The 19,231-nt window shown below is 38.3% G+C and overlaps 1 protein-coding gene across 1 annotated transcript in view; it reads left to right on the top strand.

The window, feature by feature from the left end:
* The window catches only part of scamp2l (secretory carrier membrane protein 2, like), a 46,047-nt gene extending 27,709 nt beyond the window's left edge, over window positions 1–18,338 (top strand). The window contains exons 4-9 of the mRNA XM_061887629.1: window positions 3,331–3,457; window positions 3,540–3,668; window positions 8,094–8,253; window positions 13,084–13,185; window positions 13,528–13,645; window positions 16,427–18,338. Of these exons, the coding sequence (XP_061743613.1) occupies window positions 3,331–3,457; window positions 3,540–3,668; window positions 8,094–8,253; window positions 13,084–13,185; window positions 13,528–13,645; window positions 16,427–16,561 (771 nt within the window). The 3' untranslated portion in view covers window positions 16,562–18,338. The remainder of the gene's footprint in view (window positions 1–3,330; window positions 3,458–3,539; window positions 3,669–8,093; window positions 8,254–13,083; window positions 13,186–13,527; window positions 13,646–16,426) is intronic.
* The last annotated feature ends 893 nt before the right edge of the window (window positions 18,339–19,231 follow it).

The raw sequence follows: 19,231 nt of genomic DNA, 5'->3' as shown, positions 1-19,231 counted from the left end.
CAAAGCCAACCAGAAAATAAAGGTCCCTAAGATTTCCTCGGTAATAAAAAAAAAAATAATAAAACAAATTGTCTTTACTTTTTTGCTTCAATTTCTCAAACTTTATTCTTACAAAAAAATATCAAACATGTAATGTTTTTTTACATTTTATTTTAACCCTTTTAAGGGCTCTTCGATCAGATATCACTTGTTTTAAATGAGTAAAATAACTCATGCATACTGAACAAATATACAAATTACTTTAAACCATAAGCAAAGAAAGTACAAAAAAAAAAATATTCCAATATGTTCTACCATCTAGCTTTGGGGTATGGTCAAATAACTCGTGTTTGTACCTATTGTATAGCTGTTTAAAGAATTGGACCTCAAAAATAAAGATGTATCATGAAAAAAAAAACTCTTAAAAAAAATCATGTATAATTGAGTGACACAACAAAAATAATAGCCAAAAATACACCAAATTTACTGAAAGAACATAGAAGTCTGCCTTTGTCCTCTTAGAGTTAAAGGATCTGTTCAGAACTTGCTCCAAAGTTGCATTTTTAAACACAAACTGTAACAGGAACACCTCAGTGGCCTAGTGGTTAGAGCAGGGGTGCCCATTACGTCGATCGCGAGCTACCAGTCGACCGCGGGGGGTGTGTCAGTCGATCTCCAGCCAGGCTTTTAAAAAAAATAGACCTAAAAATTAGTGATCATCAATCTTCACCAAGACGTCACTTAAATGACATTCACGGTACCGGAGGGTCTTGTGAGATGACGCTGGCTGCTGCAAGATCATTATTATGAAAATATGACCGAGAGGAAGGCGAGAAACACTTTTTATTTCAACAGACTCTCGCGCCGTCCCTTCCGTCAAAACTCTAAAGGCCGACTGCACATTTCCTATCTTCACAATAAAATCCCTGCTTCATGCTGCCTGCGCTAACAAAATAAGAGTCCCGGAAAGCTGGCGTGCACAAGTGATGGGCACGCCAGCTTTCTGAGGGATCGCTTGTGCACGCCAGCTTTCCGGGACTCTTATTTTGTTAGCGCAGGCAGCATGAAGCAGGGATTTTATTGTGAAGATAGGAAATGTGCAGTCGGCCTTTAGAGTTTTGACGGAAGGGACGGCGCGAAAGTCTGTTGAAATAAAAAGTGTTTCTTGCCTTCCTCTCTGTCATTTTTTCATAATAATGAACTGGCAGCAGCCAGCGTCATCTCACAAGACCCTGGGGTGCCGTGAATGTCAATCAAGCAAGCTACGGAATTTGCCGCCAATGTTTTTCTTGTAAAGTGTATGGAAGCTGGATGAATTAGATGCCAAAAACCAACCACTTTCATGTGGTATTGTACAGAAAGGACAACTTTTATTCTCCTCCATTTGAAAATGTGGGCGTTATCATCATTACTGTCTGATTCCAATCAATGCAAGTCATCAGAATCAGGTAATACACCAACTTATATTCTTGTCTTTGTGAAAGAAAGACATCTATATGTGTTACACATGCTTGTATTATCATTAAACACATTTAACTTGTTTACAAAAATGTCTCTTTCATAAATAAATAAATATAAATGATATATATAAATGAGGTAGATCCCCTCGAGTTGGTCAATTGATAAGTAGCTCGCCTGCAGAAAAAGTGTGGGCACCCCTGGGTTAGAGTGTCCGCCCTAAGATCGGTAGGTTGGGAGTTCAAACCCCGGCCGAGTCATACCAAAGACTATAAAAAATTTGGACCCATTGCCTCCCTGGTTGGCACTCAGCATCAAAGGTTAGAATTGGGAGTTAAATCACCATAAATGATTCCTGGGCGCGGCATCGCTGCTGCTCACTGCTCCCCTCACTTCCCAGGGGGTGATCAAGGGGATGGGTCAAATGCAGAGGACAAATTTCACCACACCTAGTGTGTGTGTGACAATCATTGGTACTTTAACTTTAACTTACATTATTATCAGACTTGTCACTCGTCCCTGTCTTATCTGACGTACAGGCAGGGAGCGCAAGCACATACACAAAAGCAGTCCCAGAGAAGCAAGTACAGTAGGCAAGGTTGTATTTTTGCCTCATCCTTCACTTTAAGTGTGAGTAAGGAATGTGTGAAGAATGCACTACGGACCTGACAAGTTGAAAAAAAGAAAGAAAGATGATACTGTAATATCTGCTCAAAGATGAAATCTGGTGGTTGTTTGAGCACACTGCAGTTAGTCCTGCATAGTCCCGCTCCTTAATGCTTCGGTCACATGCAGAATTCTCACAGGAATGAGGCAATAATACGACTCCACCTACTGTAACAATTAGCAGTCATGTTTAGTTACAATAGAATAAACATTTAATGGTAGCTAATAGGGGTGTGGAAAAAAATCGATTCGAATACGAATTGAGATTCTCAAGTTGTGCGATTCAGAATCGATTCTCTTTTTTTTTTTTAAATCAACATTTTTTTTAATCAATCCAACAAAACAATACACACCAATACCATAACAATGTAATCAATTCCAAAACCAAACCTGACCCAGCAACACTCAGAACTGCAATAAACAGAGCAATTGAGGAGACAAAAAAATGACACAGAACAAACAAAAAGTAGTGAAACAAAAATTAATATTATCAACAACAGTATCAATATTAGTTATAATTTCAGCATAGCAGTGATTAAAAATCCCTCACTGACATTATAATTAGACATTTATAAAAAAAAATTTAAAAAGAACAATAGTGTCACAGTGGCTTACACTTGCATCGCATCTCATAAGCTTGACAACACACTGTGTCCAATGTTTTCACAAAGATAAAATAAGTCATATTTTTGGTTCGTTTAATAGTTAAAACAATTTTACATTATTGCAATCAGTTGATAAAACATTGTCCTTTACAATTATAAAAGTTTTTTTTTTTTTTTTTAAATCTACTACTCTGTTAGCATGTCAGCAGACTGGGGTAGATCCTGCTGAAATCCTATGTATTGAATGAATACAGAATCCTTTTGAATCGGAAAAATATCGTTTTTGAATTTAAAAAATCGATATATAATCTAATCGCGACACCAAGAATCGGTATTGAATCGAATCGTGGGACACCTTAGTAGCTAACGTTAGGTAGCCAAACTGCTGTAATTAGCAAACAAACCTAGAGCATGTGTGTTACGTATGGGCGTAGTTTTCAACATTACGTACTAATTAATAGCCAGGAGAAAGATAGCTCCCTCTAGGCATCCGTGTAAATGTTGCAAACAGCCCCTTCAAAGGCTGAAAAACACTGATCCAGCTTGTCTAATAAAGGATTATCTCAAGGCTGCTGGTAGGAAATATCTCACTGAACCTGGCATCCTCTCCATTGCCCCTCAGGTGTCTGCTGCCGCCGCTGCTGGTCAAGCTGATCTGATCAAGCAGCAACAGGAGCTGGATCGGAAAGCAGCAGAGTTGGAAAGGAAGGAACAGGAGCTTCAGAACCGGACAGCCCAGAACACTGGCGGTAAAAGTCCCTTAAATTGTGAGCACGTTGTTTAGCCGATCAATAAAAGGTAACACAACGTTCTGCTTTTGACCGTCATTAGTAAAAGAGAACAATTGGCCTCCATTGCCAAAGTTCTCCCCTGTGAAGCCATGTTTCTACCAGGACTTTGAGCAGGATATCCCAGAGGAATACCGCAAGATATGCAGGAGAATGTACTACTTGTGGATGTGTGAGTACCTCGTACGCCTCCATGTGACTACCCCTAAGCCAGTGGTTCTTAACCTTGTTGAAGATACCGAACCCCGCCAGTTTCATACGCGCATTCACCGAACCCTTCTTTAGGGAAAAATAAAATGTTTTTTCTTAATTTAATGATGTTACTATATTAAAGAAATACTAATAAAGATATATCTTACAAACAGAAAGTTACAGCAAAGTACACATGATCCCATGTTTACATCTCATTGTGCAACATGTGAATGTTTTAGTGGGACCTAAATGCGATATCTGAAAGGGGTACAAATTATTTCCAACCCCACCTTGGTACAGAGCTCATGAAAAACAATGTTGTTGTTTTTTGTCATTGTAAGTGTGCCAAAACACTCATATTAGATAATAATCTCATGGAAATGATTGCTGTCATTTGATTATAATAATAAAACATTGAATTTATTTAGTCAGGTTTGGACGGAGGCTCCATCGAACCCCTGAGGCCGACTGACCGAACCCCTAGGGTTCGATCAAACCGGGTTAAGAACCACTGCCCTAAGCATTCTCTGTAATGTATTGTAGACGAACTAAGACACGTATTGATTTTTTGCTTTCACTTAGACTTAGACAAACTTTAATGATCCACAAGGGAAATTGTTCAACACAGTAGCTCAGTTACAATGATGGAAAGTGTAAGGATGGAAAGGACAATGCAGATATAAATAGACTAGGTATAGCAATGTAAAATATAACATATCTGCAAATATATACTTAATATGTGTACAGTATATTATATATACAGATATAATATGTCTATAACATATACAATATATACCAAATTCTATGTACACTATCCCAGTATATTTGGCAGCCCCGGCATAAAAAAGAGAGTAAGTCCAGTCAAAAATAGAATATAGACATTAAAAACAAAGAGAAGTAGCTGACATAGAATGTGTCAGGTTATAGGCAGATATTATCTGTTGCTGTATGGGGAGTGATTATACAGCTGGATGGAGTGTGGAATGAAGGAGTTCTTGAATTGCACAGTGCAGGAAGCAAGCTGAAGGAGCCTGTTGGAGTATGAACTCCGCTGTCTCTCAATTGTCTGGTGGAGTGGGTGGGAAGGATTGTCCATGATGGCCAGCAGTTTGCCCAGTGTCCTCTTGTCCCTCACTGATACAAACGCCTCCAACTGCGAGCCAATAGTTTGGCCGGCTTTCCGGATCAGTTTATCAATCCGGTTTGAGTCCCTTTTGCTGGTGCTGCTCTCCCAACAAACCACAGCGAAGTGAAGGGCACTGGCCACAACAGACTGATAGAAGATCTCCAACAGCTTGCTGCGCACATTAAAGGACCTAAGCTTCCTCAGGAAAAAGAGTCTGCTCATTGTGTTAATTTTAGTTAATAATGTGTTATAAACATGACCAATCAAACGTTTTAGAACACCTGATTTGTAGCAATAAGTATGTCTAAACATTTAAGTGGTGTTGGGATGGAACGATAAACGGTAATCATGATAAGTTTGGTAAAACTCTGCGGTTAGAATTATTGCAAAACTGATTGATAGCAATTTTTTAACCTACGGATGGATTGCCGCTAGTTCGCTATCTTAAATGCTAACATAAATACAATGTTTATTATACAACGACTTTCACCATGAAGAAATTACATATCGCAATCTAAACCTGTATAAACACACTGAGTAACTGAGCTATTCAGTTGTGCATAGGGCTGGGCGATATATCGATATATTGATATATCGCGGGTTTGTCTCTGTGCGATATAGTAAATGACTATATCGTGATATTCGAGTATATGTTCTCACGCAGTTGCTTTTCACTGCTGGCATTATACTACAGGCTCTCCTCGCTCTTTCTTGTCTGTCCTTCTCACAGACAGCAAGCGCACCTTCTTACACACGTCACATACTGTCACGTCATACGTCAGATATGTATACGCCCTCGCGGAGCAGAGAGGTAGTAGCATGGGTAACGTTAGCTGTGATGCTTGCGACGCGGTGCGAGTGGTAATAAGAGATTAAAAAGGTGCGAATCTGGTAACAAATGAAGGAAGAATTCGTTCCCAAGAATAACAGAAGGGGGTCTATCGTCTGGCGGTGGTTTGGCTTCAAGTGGGAATAAGTCAAACAGACAACTGTAATTCATCAAGTGTGGGGCAAAAGCGTTGCTATGAAAAGTAGCATTACTGCTAATATGTAGCATCATTTGAAAAGTCACCCGCTAGAGAATAAAGAGTGCTTACTCCGCATGTCAACATCTCCATTCGGTGCTACACGCCCACACCATCAAAAAGTTCTATTTTGGTTTCATCTGACCACGAGACATTCTCCCAATTCTCTGTTGTATCATCCATGTATCCATTTTGTTATAAACTCAACTCGTCGTGTTTGGAGGAAGAAGAATACTGAGTTGCATCCCAAGAACACCATACCTACTGTGAAGCATGGGGGTGGAAACATCATGCTTTGGGGCTGTTTTTCTACTAAGGGGACAGGACGATTGATCCGTGTTAAGGAATGAATGAATGGGGCCATGTATCGTGAGATTTTGAGCCAAAACCTCCTTCAATCAGTGAGAACTTTAAATGGTTGACCAAATACTTATTTTCCACCATAATTTACTAATAAATTCTTTAAAATTCCTACAATGTGAATTCCGGGATTTTTTTTTCTCACATCCTGTCTCTCACAGTTGAAGTGTACCTATGATGAAAATTACAGACCTCTGTCATCATTTTAAGTGGGAGAACTTGCACAATCGGTGGCTGACTAAATACTTTTTTGCCCCACTGTATATGTGGAAAAAGTGAAGAGATGTGAATAATTTCCGGATGCACTGTACATTGACTGATTACGCTCTAAGTATTCCGAGTGAAGTGGCCACTGTCTATATATTTAAATATATATTCATGTGGATCATTTCTCTTGTAATGTATTGTTTATTATGATCTCATTAGTTCAATAACAAAGCCAAATCTTCATCTAGTTTAAAGACCTTCAACGCATGTGTATTTATTTCTACATAAAACCTTATGTACAACATGCAGGACAGAAGGGATTACACACATTCATAGTATTCATTACTATACTGCAACACAAGTCGTATCTTTTTTTTTTTAATAATTGAAAGCATCATCCACTAACTGATATTTGACAGTGTTTTAAAGGCCTACTGAAATGAGATTTTTTTATTTAAACGAGGATAGCAGGTCCATTCTATGTGTCATACTTGATCATTTCACTATATTGCCATATTTTTGCTGAAAGGATTTAGTAGAGAACATCGACGATAAAGTTCGCAAATTTTGGTTGCTAATAAACTCGCTAATAAACGGGTTGTAGGGCTCCTCACATCTTCATATTGTTTACAATCATAGCCAGCATCAGCTAGAGCTTTTCGGACAGAGAAAGCGACAATTTCCCCATTAATTTGAGTGAGGATGAAAGATTTGTGGGTGAGGAAATTTAGAGTGAAGGACTAGAAAAAAAAAAAAAAAACTTAAAAAAAGCGATTCAGGTGTTATTAGACACATTTACTAGGATAACTCTGGAAAATCCCTTATCTGCCTATTGTGTTGCTAGTGTTTTAGTGAGATTAAATAGTAACTGAAAGTCGAAGGGGTGTGGCCACGGGTGTGTTGACCCAGTGTCTCTGAGGGAAGTCTCGCAGCTGCAGCAGGATGGAAACTCCACTGATGTCTCCGGTAAGAGCCGACTTATTACCACAATTTTCTCACCGAAAACTGCCGGTTGACGTGGTCGGGATCCATGTTCGCTTGACCGCTCTGATCCATAGTAAAGCTTCACCTTCGGGAACTTTAAACAAGGAAACACCGGCTGTGTTTGTGTGGCTAAAGGCTAAAAGTTTCCTACCTCCATCTTTCTACTTTGACTTCTCCATTATTAATTGAACAAATTGCAAAAGATTCAGCAACACAGACGTCCAGAATACTGTGTAGTTATGCGATTAAAGCAGACTACTTATAGCTTGGATCGGGCTGGAAAATAATGTCCGCTACAACCCGAGACGTCAAACGCACGCATCATCATACGCCTCATCACACCACAACGTTTTCAACACGACACTTCGCCGGAAATTTAAAATTGCAATTTAGTAAACTAAACCGGCCATATTGGCACGTGTTGCAATGTTAATATTTCCATCCATCCATCCATCCATTTTCTACCGCTTATTCCCTTTCGGGGTCGCGGGGGGCGCTGGCGCCTATCTCAGCTACAATCGGGCGGAAGGCGGGGTACACCCTGGACAAGTCGCCACCTCATCGCAGGGCCAACACAGATAGACATTGATATATAAACTATCAGACTGCGGGGTCGGTAGTAGTGGGTTTCAGTAGGCCTTTAAATCCTTGCACTTCACGATCATAATTCATGCACTTCATGTCACCGCTTCTGTGTCTCCAGACCACAGCTCTACGCTTTTCCTCAACGTACTGGCCTGCCTGGCCTACTTCACAGCCGACGCTCAGTATGGAGTAGACTTTGGTCTGTCCATCCTGTGGTTCATCCTATTCACACCTGTGTCCTTTGTCTGCTGGTACAGACCCGTCTACAAGGCCTTCAGGTACATCCTGTTTAGCTAGCTTTGTGAAATGTTTTAGATTGTTAATTTAATTGAATGGAATTATGTTTAAGTGATCATCAACCATCACATTTTATATTGTTCATATGCACTGTGAAATTAAATTCCATTATACTAAGCTTAAAGGGGAACTGCTCTTATTTTGGAATGTCATCTATCATTCACAATCCCTATGTTATGTCTATAATTTATTTGTTTCAGACATGTTTAACAAGTTACTTGTGGTTATATTTTTACATTTCAACATATCTGAAAAAATGTAGGGCAAAGCTTTTTATCCAATCCTACTCCTTCTCCATGTCTGTTACTGATCGTTCATCCATCCATCCATCCATCCATTTTCTACCGCTTATGGCCACCTGTTGCATGGTTGAAGCCGCAGCATCTTATCCTTGTCCTTTGTTGTCAGCTGCTCCACCATTAGGTGTGCATCTTTAGTGACGCAGGATGCGGGTAATTCATAGTAATGTGTCTTCAGGGAATCGCTACCGGTACTCATCGGTACCAATTTTAGGTACTTTTGTGTGTGTTAATGAATATTAATTATTTTTGATAATAAAATCTAGTTTCTTTTATTGCATCTTTTATTTTATTGTGGGGCGGAATAGCTCGGTTGGTAGAGTGGCCGTGCCAGCAACTTGAGGGTTGCAGGTTCGATTCCCGCTTCCGCCATCCTAGTCACTGCCGTTGTGTCCTTGGGCAAGATACTTTACCCACGTGCTCCCAGTGCCACCCACACTGGTTTAAATGTAACTTAGATATTGGGTTTCACTATGTAAAGCGCTTTGAGTCACTAGAGAAAAGCGCTATATAAATATAATTCACTTCACTTCAACATTTCAAAATGAGCTGATAAAGCCTGTACAGTTTTTATACTGTATCTTGTTTCATTCTCACATTTCAGAGTCTCATTTGCAAGTATAACACTAAGTTGCAATTACAGTTGCAAGCCTAAGATGTTAGCTGGCACGAGTGTATAGTTTATGGTCTGTTTTAAAAAAAAAAAAATGATTGTGCCCCAGAAAGTGTTAATACTGTAAGTATCATACTTATTACACACCAGCCGTTTTATAGTAATGTGCCTCTTAGTTTTGGTTTTCATTAACACAAGTGTGCATATTAACATTAAGCTACCGCATTTTTAGAAAAAAAATTAATTTGAAGTAATTTTTTTGAGTCGATTGCTCCGTTGGCATTGAAAATTGCAACGTCATCTGCTAAAGTGATCATTGAGTGCTGAAAAACAAAAAGCCGGCTGAGTCAGCAAACCGCCGTGACTTCACATGCAACCCAAGTACGCAAAACATGGCACTGTTTTGAAAGAGGGATTTTCTGTCTGGCAAAAAATTACTGATTTGGTACTCATCCTACGCATGTTATTTGAAGGTCGGTCGTAATAACATTGTTCATGCGGACAGACTCCTGTACTTCCTGAATCTGACACGTAGATATAATGTGATTTTGCTTCTTGAAAACATTCAATTGCTCCTCTAGTCCAACCACTTTTCCTTCCAGCCCATCCGCTTGTTTACAAAGTGTTGCATTATCCTTACAATGTCTAGCAGTTTTTTTCTTCACTTCGATAATATTTTTTGGCATGTATACCTGTGATGAGATGGCGACTTGTCCAGGGTCGAATGGAGCTTAGATAGACTCCAGCACCCCCCGCAACCCTAAAAAGGACAAGTGGTAGAAAATAGATGGATGTATTTTATGTCCTCGCACTGTTTATCAAGCCTAGTCAACACTTCTATCTAATTGGCTCCCTTATCATTTAACATCATTATTATTCCTTGGAGGTTACCTGATTCTGAACCCTCTTCCACATCCTTCTCTGTATTTGTTGCAGGAGAAGCCTTTTTTATTCCCATGTTGTTTTAGGTTTGACAGCTTTGAAGCTTACAGTTTAGAAGTGGTTAGCTTGTCTTGCAAGAAATCGATAGCAGTCTTAAATCACTTTTATCAAGGAGCTGGTTTCAAGCCAATGGTATCAGCAAACAGATATGGAATTACGGTCGAAATCTTTAGTCCGGAAGATTACAGAAATGCTCCAAAAACCTTAAATCAATATAGAGCTATTTCCTACTGCAGAGAAAGGGACATCACAAAAAATGTGAGCCAAGAACACACATCTTTCTTTGTAGATCCAAATCATAAATAAACACTAGTAAGAGGTGGCTAATAATGTAGCTTATCCTACTTCAATGTATTCCGCCTAAAGTGCTCTAAAAAACTCAGCCTGATTACCGTATTTTTCAGAATATAAGTCGCACCTGCCGAAAATGCATAATGAAGGAGGAAAAAAAACATATAAGTCGCACTGGAGTATAAGTCACATTTTTGGGGGAAATTTATTTGATAAAACCCAACACCAAGAATAGACATTTGAAAGGCAATTTAAAATAAATAAAGAATAGTGAACAACAGGCTGAATAAGTGTACGTTATATGATGCATAAATAACCAACTGAGAAGGTGCCTGGTATGTTAACGTAACATATTATGGTAAGAGTCATTCAAATAACTATAACATATAGAACATGCTATACGTTTACCAAACAATCTGTCACTCCTAATTGCTAAATCCCATGAAATCTTATACGTCTAGTCTCTTACGTGAATGAGCTAAATAATATTATTTGATATTTTGCGGTAATGTGTTAATAATTTCACACATAAGTCGCTCCTGAGTATAAGTCGCACCCCCGGCCAAACTATGAAAAAAACTGCGACTTATAGTCCAAAAAATACGGTATAAAGGGGGTGAGCTACAAGTTTTAGAAGCTGAGTGATAAGCAGATCATACTATAGTGAAACACTAAGCATCACGGAGCAGTACTGTGAAGTGCTGAACAAGAAATACAAACTGTGAACGTAATAAAACAATCACTTACTGGACAATGTCTTCTCTCATCGGGATGCCGGCTAATTTGATTTGTATCTTTCAGCACAAGATTACACAGCCCCTTATAGATGTAATGTTTTATTGTCATCAAATATGACAGCACGATTAAATTATATACATTACATACGATACATTGATAAATAATCATAATCTTCAATAAGAGGGAGCGAACTAGCGTCTTGTCTGAGTGTGAGGCATGATTTATGATCCAGCGACAACTTTTATCAACTCAGGCGATGGAGCAGAAACTCAGTGTGTCAATAGCAGCTTAAGGTAGTTACCTCGCTGTAATCGAAGCACCGCTAAAAATAATTACTCGGCGTTAGCTCTTGTAATAAGAATGTTGCTAATACTTGGTTAATATGCAGTTCACAAAATGTAATAGGAATATGGTTGTCTGTTTGTGGATGTCTGAATAGATGACTCCCATTTGATACATTGTTAGCTGCCTAGTACAAGTTGTATTTTAAAATTTGAAATACACAAAAAAGGAGAGAAATTTGTGTTCTCTTCTCAAATAGTGATTTTAAGTGACGGGCAAAATCCCCAAATAGTGCAGTTTTCCTTTAAGGGACCCTGTTAAGGAGTTCCAAAGTTAGGAACCATGTACAGTGGGGCAAAAAAGTATTTAGTCAGCCACCGATTGTGCAAGTTCTCCTACTTAAAATGATGACAGAGGTCTGTAATTTTCATCATAGGTACACTTCAACTGTGAAAAAAAAATCCAGGAATTCACATTGTAGGAATTTTGAAGAATTTATTTATAAATTATGGTGGAAAATAAGTATTTGGTCAACCATTCAAAGCTCTCATTGATGGAAGGAGGTTTTGGCTCCAAATCTCACGATACATGGCCCCATTCATTCTTTCCTTGACACTGATCAATCGTCCTGTCCCTTTAGCAGAAAAATAGCCCCAAAGCATGATGTTTCCACCCCCATGCTTCACAGTAGGTATGGTGTTCTTGGGATGCAACTCAGTATTCTTCTTCCTCCAAACACGACGAGTTGGGTTTATACCAAAATGGATACATGGGTGATACAGCAGAGGATTGGTAGAATGTCATGTGGTCAGATGAAACCAAAATAGAACTTTTTATTAAAAAAGATTCGAGTTAGCTAGTTTTTCTCTTCATTTTTTTCGGTTTAATTTTAAAGAGTCAAAATTAAAGATAAACTATGTTTCAAAATTGTATTTTAATTTTTTTTGTGTTTTCTTCTCTTTTAAACCGTTCACTTAAGTGTTTTTTTTCATCATTTATTCTCTACAAAAAACCTTCCGTAAAAGGAAAAAAAAATGTACGACGGAATGACTGACAGAAATACCCATTTTATATATATATATATATATATATATATATATATATATGTATATATATATATATATATATATATATATATATATATTTATTTATTAAAGGTAAATTGAGCAAATTGGCTATTTTTGGCAATTTATTTAAGTGTGTATCAAACTGGTAGCCCTTCGCATTAATCAGTACCCAAGAAGTAGTTCTTGGTTTCAAAAAGGTTGGTGACCCCTGCTCTAAACTATCTGATCACATTTGCTGCCCATGTCATTGGTCTTTTGACAAAAGAAACTTCATGAACAATTGTATCAAACGCTTATAAGAGATCCAAGAAAAATCTGTTTGAGAAATTATCAAGACCTTTCCAGTATTCCACACTACAAAATGACAAAAGCTGATATCGTATTTGATCAATATCAGTATGGTTTAATACTCAAAATCTGAACTACTTTACTGTCATATTTTTTCATTGAAACAAGTACCTTAAAATGTTAACAATTAATAAGTCAGAAAAGATTTAAATGATCATACATCCTCTTTTATTGACAGCTGCCATTGATATGTATTCCAATTCTTTGTGTTGTCCATCTTTTCTTCTCTAGGTCTGACAGCTCCTTCAGCTTCTTTTTCTTCTTTTTTGTCTTCTTCTTCCAAGTGGCTGTGTACATCATCCAGACAGTGGGGATCCCCAAGTGGGGAAACAGGTCAGTTGTCAAGTGCATGGATCATGCCAACGTGGCCGGATTGTGTACTTTTGGTATTTTCTGTGTGTGTATGTACGGGATGGTGTGTTTTCTTGTGTGGTATTCTGGCTTCTACAGTATTTCCTCTTTGACAGATTCCTGTTGTCCTAACTTGTGAGGGGTGCTATGCTTTGTAAGTTTGCCTTTCTTTTCTCGTTCTTCACTTTTTAGCTTCCTGCCAATATCCTCTTCCTAGATTTGCTAGTGAATTCCAGCTGAAATATTTACTATATTGGTTTAATATTCACTATAACTCAGCACTCATTGCCAGCATGATCTGTGTTTGTATGTCTGCGTTGACAGTGGCTGGATTGCATCCATCAGCATGATCCGGGTGAACTTGGCCGTCGCCGTGGTCATGATGGTCGTGGCCGGCTTTTTCACTGTCAACGCCATCCTGGGCGTCGTTCTGCTGAAAATGGTATGCCAATATCAAATTGTTTTAGAGCTGTTTAAAGATGACGTGCCATATTTAGGCATGTGCCATTTTGTGTGAAAATGTAATATAGCTCCAAAAACCTAAAGCAGTGTTTTTCAACCTTTTTTGAGCCAAGGCACATTTTTTTGCGTTGAAAAAATGCAGAGGCACACCACCAGCAGAAATCGTTAAGAAACGAAACTCATATACAGTAAAAAGTTGCGGTTGGATATGACTTTAAAACATAACCAAGCATGCATCACTATAGCTCTTGTCTCAAAGTAGGTGTACTGTCACCACCTGTCACATCACACCCTGACTTATTTGGACTTTTTTGCTCTATTCCTGTGTGTGGTGTTTTATTTCTTGTCTTGCGCTCCTATTTTGGTGGCTCTTTCTATTTTTTGTTTTTTTCCTGTAGCGCGGGGGTAGGGAACCTGTGGCTCTAGAGCCAGATGTGGCTTTTTAGAAAACTGCATCTGGCTCTCAGATAAATCTTAGCTGACATTGCTTAACACAATAAGTAAGGAATAATTTTGCTGGTAATCACAGTGTTAAAAATAACCTTCAAAGTAGAAAACATTCTCATGCATTTTAATCCATCCATCCATTTCCTACCGCATCTGTTCAAGAAGACACATAAGAAGTATTTTATTTATTATTGGTTAGCTTCAGAATAAAAATGTTATTAAAAATAATAGGAGACTTATTGTACTCTAAAAAAGTTATCAATTAAAAATGCATGCATTTAGTTGTATTCGGTGTTAAAAAATATATGGCTCTCACGGAAATACATTTTAAAATATTTGGCTTTCATGGCTCTCTCAGCCAAGAAGGTTCCCGACTCCTGCTGTAGCAGTTTCATGTCTTCCTTTGAGCAATTGATTGATTGAAACTTTTATTAGTACATCGCACAGTACAGTACATATTCCATACAATTGACCACGAATTGGTAACCACGTTAATCAATTGATTTTTGAGCCGTATTTCCCGCGTCTACTTTGTTTTAGCAATCAAGACTATTTCAATTGCTGGGTGGACGTTCTCGATTGTCATGTCATGTTCGGATGTACTTTGCGGACGCCGCCTTTGCTCCAGAGTAAGTCTTTGCTGTCGTCCAGAATTCTGTTTTTGTTTACTTTGCAGCCAGTTCAGTTTTAGTTTTGTTCTGCATAGCCTTCCCTGAGCTTCAATGCATTTTTTTAGGGGCACTCACCTTTTCTTTATTTTTTGGTATAGGCATTAGACACCTTTTTACCTGCACACTGCCTCCCGCTGTTTCCGACGTCTACAAAGCAATTAGCTACCTGCTGCCACCTACTGGTACGGGAGAGTATTACACAGTTACTCTGCCAAGCTCTAGACAACAGTGACTTTTTGATTGAAACTTTTATTAGTATATTGCACAGTACAGTACATATTCCATAAAATTGACCACGAAATGGTAACACCCCAATAACTTTTTTAACTTGTTAAAGTCAGGGTCCACGGTAATCAATTGATTTTTGAGCCGTATTTCCCGCATCTACTTTGTTTTAGCAATCAAGACTATTTCAATTGTTGTGTGGACGTTCTCGATTGTCATGTCATGTTCGGATGTACTTTGCGGACGCCGTCTTTGTTCCAAAGTAAGTCTTTGCTGTCGTCCAGAATTCTGTTTTTGTTTACTTTGCAGCCAGTTCAGTTTTAGTTTCGTTCTGAATAGCCTTCCCTGAGCTTCAATGCATTTTCTTAGGGGCACTCACCTTTTCTTTATTTTTGGTAAAGGCATTAGACACCTTTTTACCTGCACACTGCCTCCCGCTGTTTCCGACGTCTACAAAGCAATTAGCTACCTGCTGCCACCTACTGGTATGGAAGAGTATTACACAGTTACTCTGCCAAGCTCTAGACAACACTGACTTTTTGATTGATTGATTGAAACTTTTATTAGTAGATCGCACAGTACAGGACATATTCCATACAATTGAACACGTAATGGTAACACCTCAATAAGTTTTTTAACTTGTTAAAGTCGGGGTCCACGGTAATCAATTGATTTTTGAGCCGTATTTCCCGCATGTACTTTGTTTTAGCAATCAAGACTATTTCAGTTGTTGTGTGGACGTTCTCGATTGTCATGTCATGTTCGGATGTACTTTGCGGACGCCGTCTTTGCTCCACAGTAAGTCTTTGCTGTCGTCCAGAATTCTGTTTTTGTTTACTTTGCAGCATGTTCAGTTTTAGTTTTGTTCTCCATAGCTTTACCTGAGCTTCAATGCATTTTCTTAGGGGCACTCACCTTTTCATTAGACACTTTTTTACCTGCACCCTGCCTCCCGCTGTTTCCGACATCTACAAAGCAATTAGCTACCTGCTGCCACCTACTGGTATGGAAGAGTATTACACGGTTACTCTGCCAAGCTCTAGACAACACTGACTTTTTGATTTATTGATTGAAACTTTTATTAGTATATTGCATAGTACAGTACATATTCTGTACAATTGACCACTACATGGTAACACCCGAATAAGTTTTTCAACTTCTTTAAGTCGGGGTCCACGTTAATCATTTCATGGTAGACACTCAACAACAACACATCATTTGCATACCGTAATTACTGGTTTGCAAAAAATATTTTTAACCCAAATAGGTGAAATTAGATCATCTCCCACAGCATACCAGACTGTATCTCACGGAACAGTGGTTGAAAAACACTGCCCTAAAGGTCACTTACTAGCAGTATATTCTGTTAATTATTTACGTATAAACTACTCTGTCCTCATCCATGTCCTGTCTTGAAGGTCCACTCCAAGTACAGACGTACAGGAGCCAGCTTCACCAAGGCCCAACAGGAGTTCTCGACTGACGTCCTGACCAACAGAACCTTTCAATCCACTGCCACTTCAGCTGCTCGGGGGGCCTTTGGCATGAACTAAAACATTAGATCTTGCCCTGCTTCCATGTTACCTTACACATGTCATCTCAAATGTGGCTTAGAAAACACAAATTGACCACAAACATGCTGCCACATGATTGTGGTTTGTGTTCAACGGGCAGGTGAAGTATCCAGGGTGCAATGTGTTTTTTATAATAATAATAATAATAATGTAGAAGTGAATCTGTAGGTATTGTAAGGTGTATGACTTGCACATGTTTTTAAATGCACTCTATAGTAACTTCATCAGTCAACAGTGCAGCATGATAAGTAAACAAGGCTGCTTTACGAGCTGTTGTGGAGAAATACTAACAAAACTGAATTGGCCAAGAAGGCTGGATGAATTTCATTACATCGCCACAAAAGAAGCCCTCTCGTAAAACAGGTGGAACTAAACAAAAAATTGAATAATAATCAAAGGTATATTTATGTTGGCAATATTATTGTTATATCAACTCATTACATGCAAAGTGAGATATGCCAAGCCTTCATTTGTTATGTTTATGATCATGGTTTGCAGTTTTTAAAAGTATTTTGAGTTTTTCAATTTCAGGTAAGCCCTGATCATCAAAATTACCCCAGAATGAGGCTTGAAATATTTTGAGTTGCATGTTATGAGAAAATGCCATTGATTAGTTTCACCTTATAAATCTAATTGCTGGAATAAATAAACCTTTGCACGGTATTCACATTTTTTGAGTTTCACCTGTCTATGCCAATATTTGTGTACTGCTTCCTCGAGCTAAGTGACTAGTCAAATAAGTTTATTCAAAGTGTGTCAATAGAATAATATTAGTGTTAGATCTCCTCTAGGTCACTGCAGAAGACATAATGAAGCTGATGTTTATGACTCTGGACAGGATCTATGAAGCCCTGATATTAAGCAGCTCTACATTCTGTGGGCGAGACAGGAGAAAACCATCTTCATGTCTGGTTCCAAGCACAGCAACTATCTCAAGGTGAAGGTAGTACTTTTTGCCTCTTATGTATCGTCATGAAGGACTTCGCTTACTGGCTCAAATGAAGGTTTAACAAACTAAAATGAAGTTGTTAAGTGAGCAATATGTTTTATGAATACATTTTGTAGAGAATTTCAATTTGTTCGGAGCCTCAAAAGACGTGGGGCCGTTTTATTTATTAACTGTTGCTGAAAGAATTCACACCATAATAAGGAAAGTAAAATAAAGAGCAAAAGAACACATTTATCTGTCAGTTTTATTTTCAGGGGTGATTGTATTAGAAATGGCAGATTAAAATAAATACTGTATTTTATTTTTTGTGCAAATGTACTTTTTGTCGAACGTGTTTGAAAATCCAAGTCTTTACAGTCTTTAAATGTTACAATTACTTGCAATCATAACAGTAACAACTGCTTGCTTTCATAATATTTAAGATCACAGACCATTTGAATGTCAAGAAGGACCTGCATAATGGGCAACTGGTAAACGTGAAGAGTGATTATCATGTTGTGGTTTTCCTGTGAACTCACAATGATTAAATATCAATACACTGTAAATGCAAACTGTTCATATATTCCGAATAACGATTACTATCCGTGCCTTAAGTGAATGTGAAAATGACTCTTTCTGTGTGGAGTTTCTGGCATGTTTAGTGGTTGATGTCAGTTATTTTATTTTTCCTTGTCTTCCTTAAATTCTGTTTTTATCTTTTCCAAACTTGTATTAAGATGTGCATATTGCTAAGCTACTTTAAAGTTACTTTTATGGTTACTGATATACAGTCAAGTTAATTCAATAAATTCTCGATGAAAATTGAAATTGTGTGTTTACTATGTAGCAACACGTAGGAATAAATGATCGCCTACAATTAGTTTTTGTTCTGTATAAAAACAATCTAGAGAGGTAAGTTAAAGTTAACGTACCAATGATTGTCACACACACACTACTTACTTACTTAGGCCTTAGTATTCCCTGAGGAACATAGGCCGCCGATGAAAGCCTTCCATCCATTCCGGTCTTGTGCTTCATCTCCTGTTCCGTGCTTCTTCTCCAGGTTGTTCTTGGTCTCCCTCTGTTTCTTTTTCCTTGTGGGTTCCATGTTAGTGCTTGTTTGGTGATTGATTTATTGGGTTTTCTGAGTGTGTTTCCTATCCAGGTCCACTTCCTTCTCCTGATTTGCAGTTCCACTGGTTCTTGTTCGGTGAGTTCCCACAGGTTGGCATTGGTGATTGTGTCTGGCCAGTAGACTCCTAGGACCCGAAGGAGGCAACAGTTTACGAATGTCTGTAGTTTAGTGAGTATGCTATTGGTGGTTTTCTATGTTTCTGATCTGTACAGCAGGATGGATTTGACATTTGACTTAAATATTTTCAGTTTGGTTTTGAGAGAAATGTTTTTTGCTCTCCATATTTTGTCTAGTATGTTGAATGATGTTCTTGCTTTCCCTATTCTGGATTGGACATCTTCATCTGCCCCTCCATCTACACTGATTATGCTCCCTAAGTATGTAAAACTGGACTACCTCCTCTAATTGACAATGGTGCATTGTTATTGGTGTATTGTTCTTGTTATTGATACGCATGACCTTTGTTATTTGTGAATTGATCTTAAGCCCAAGAAATGCAGCAGCTCTTTGTAGTTTTTGTGATTTGTCCTGCATCTGTTGGTGAGTGTGAGCCAGGAGGGCTAGATTGTCTGCAAAGTCTAGGTCC

The sequence above is a fragment of the Nerophis ophidion genome, linkage group LG25 (assembly GCF_033978795.1).
Source record: "Nerophis ophidion isolate RoL-2023_Sa linkage group LG25, RoL_Noph_v1.0, whole genome shotgun sequence".
NCBI lineage: Eukaryota > Metazoa > Chordata > Actinopteri > Syngnathiformes > Syngnathidae > Nerophis > Nerophis ophidion.
This window is presented reverse-complemented; position numbering and strand designations above follow the sequence as displayed.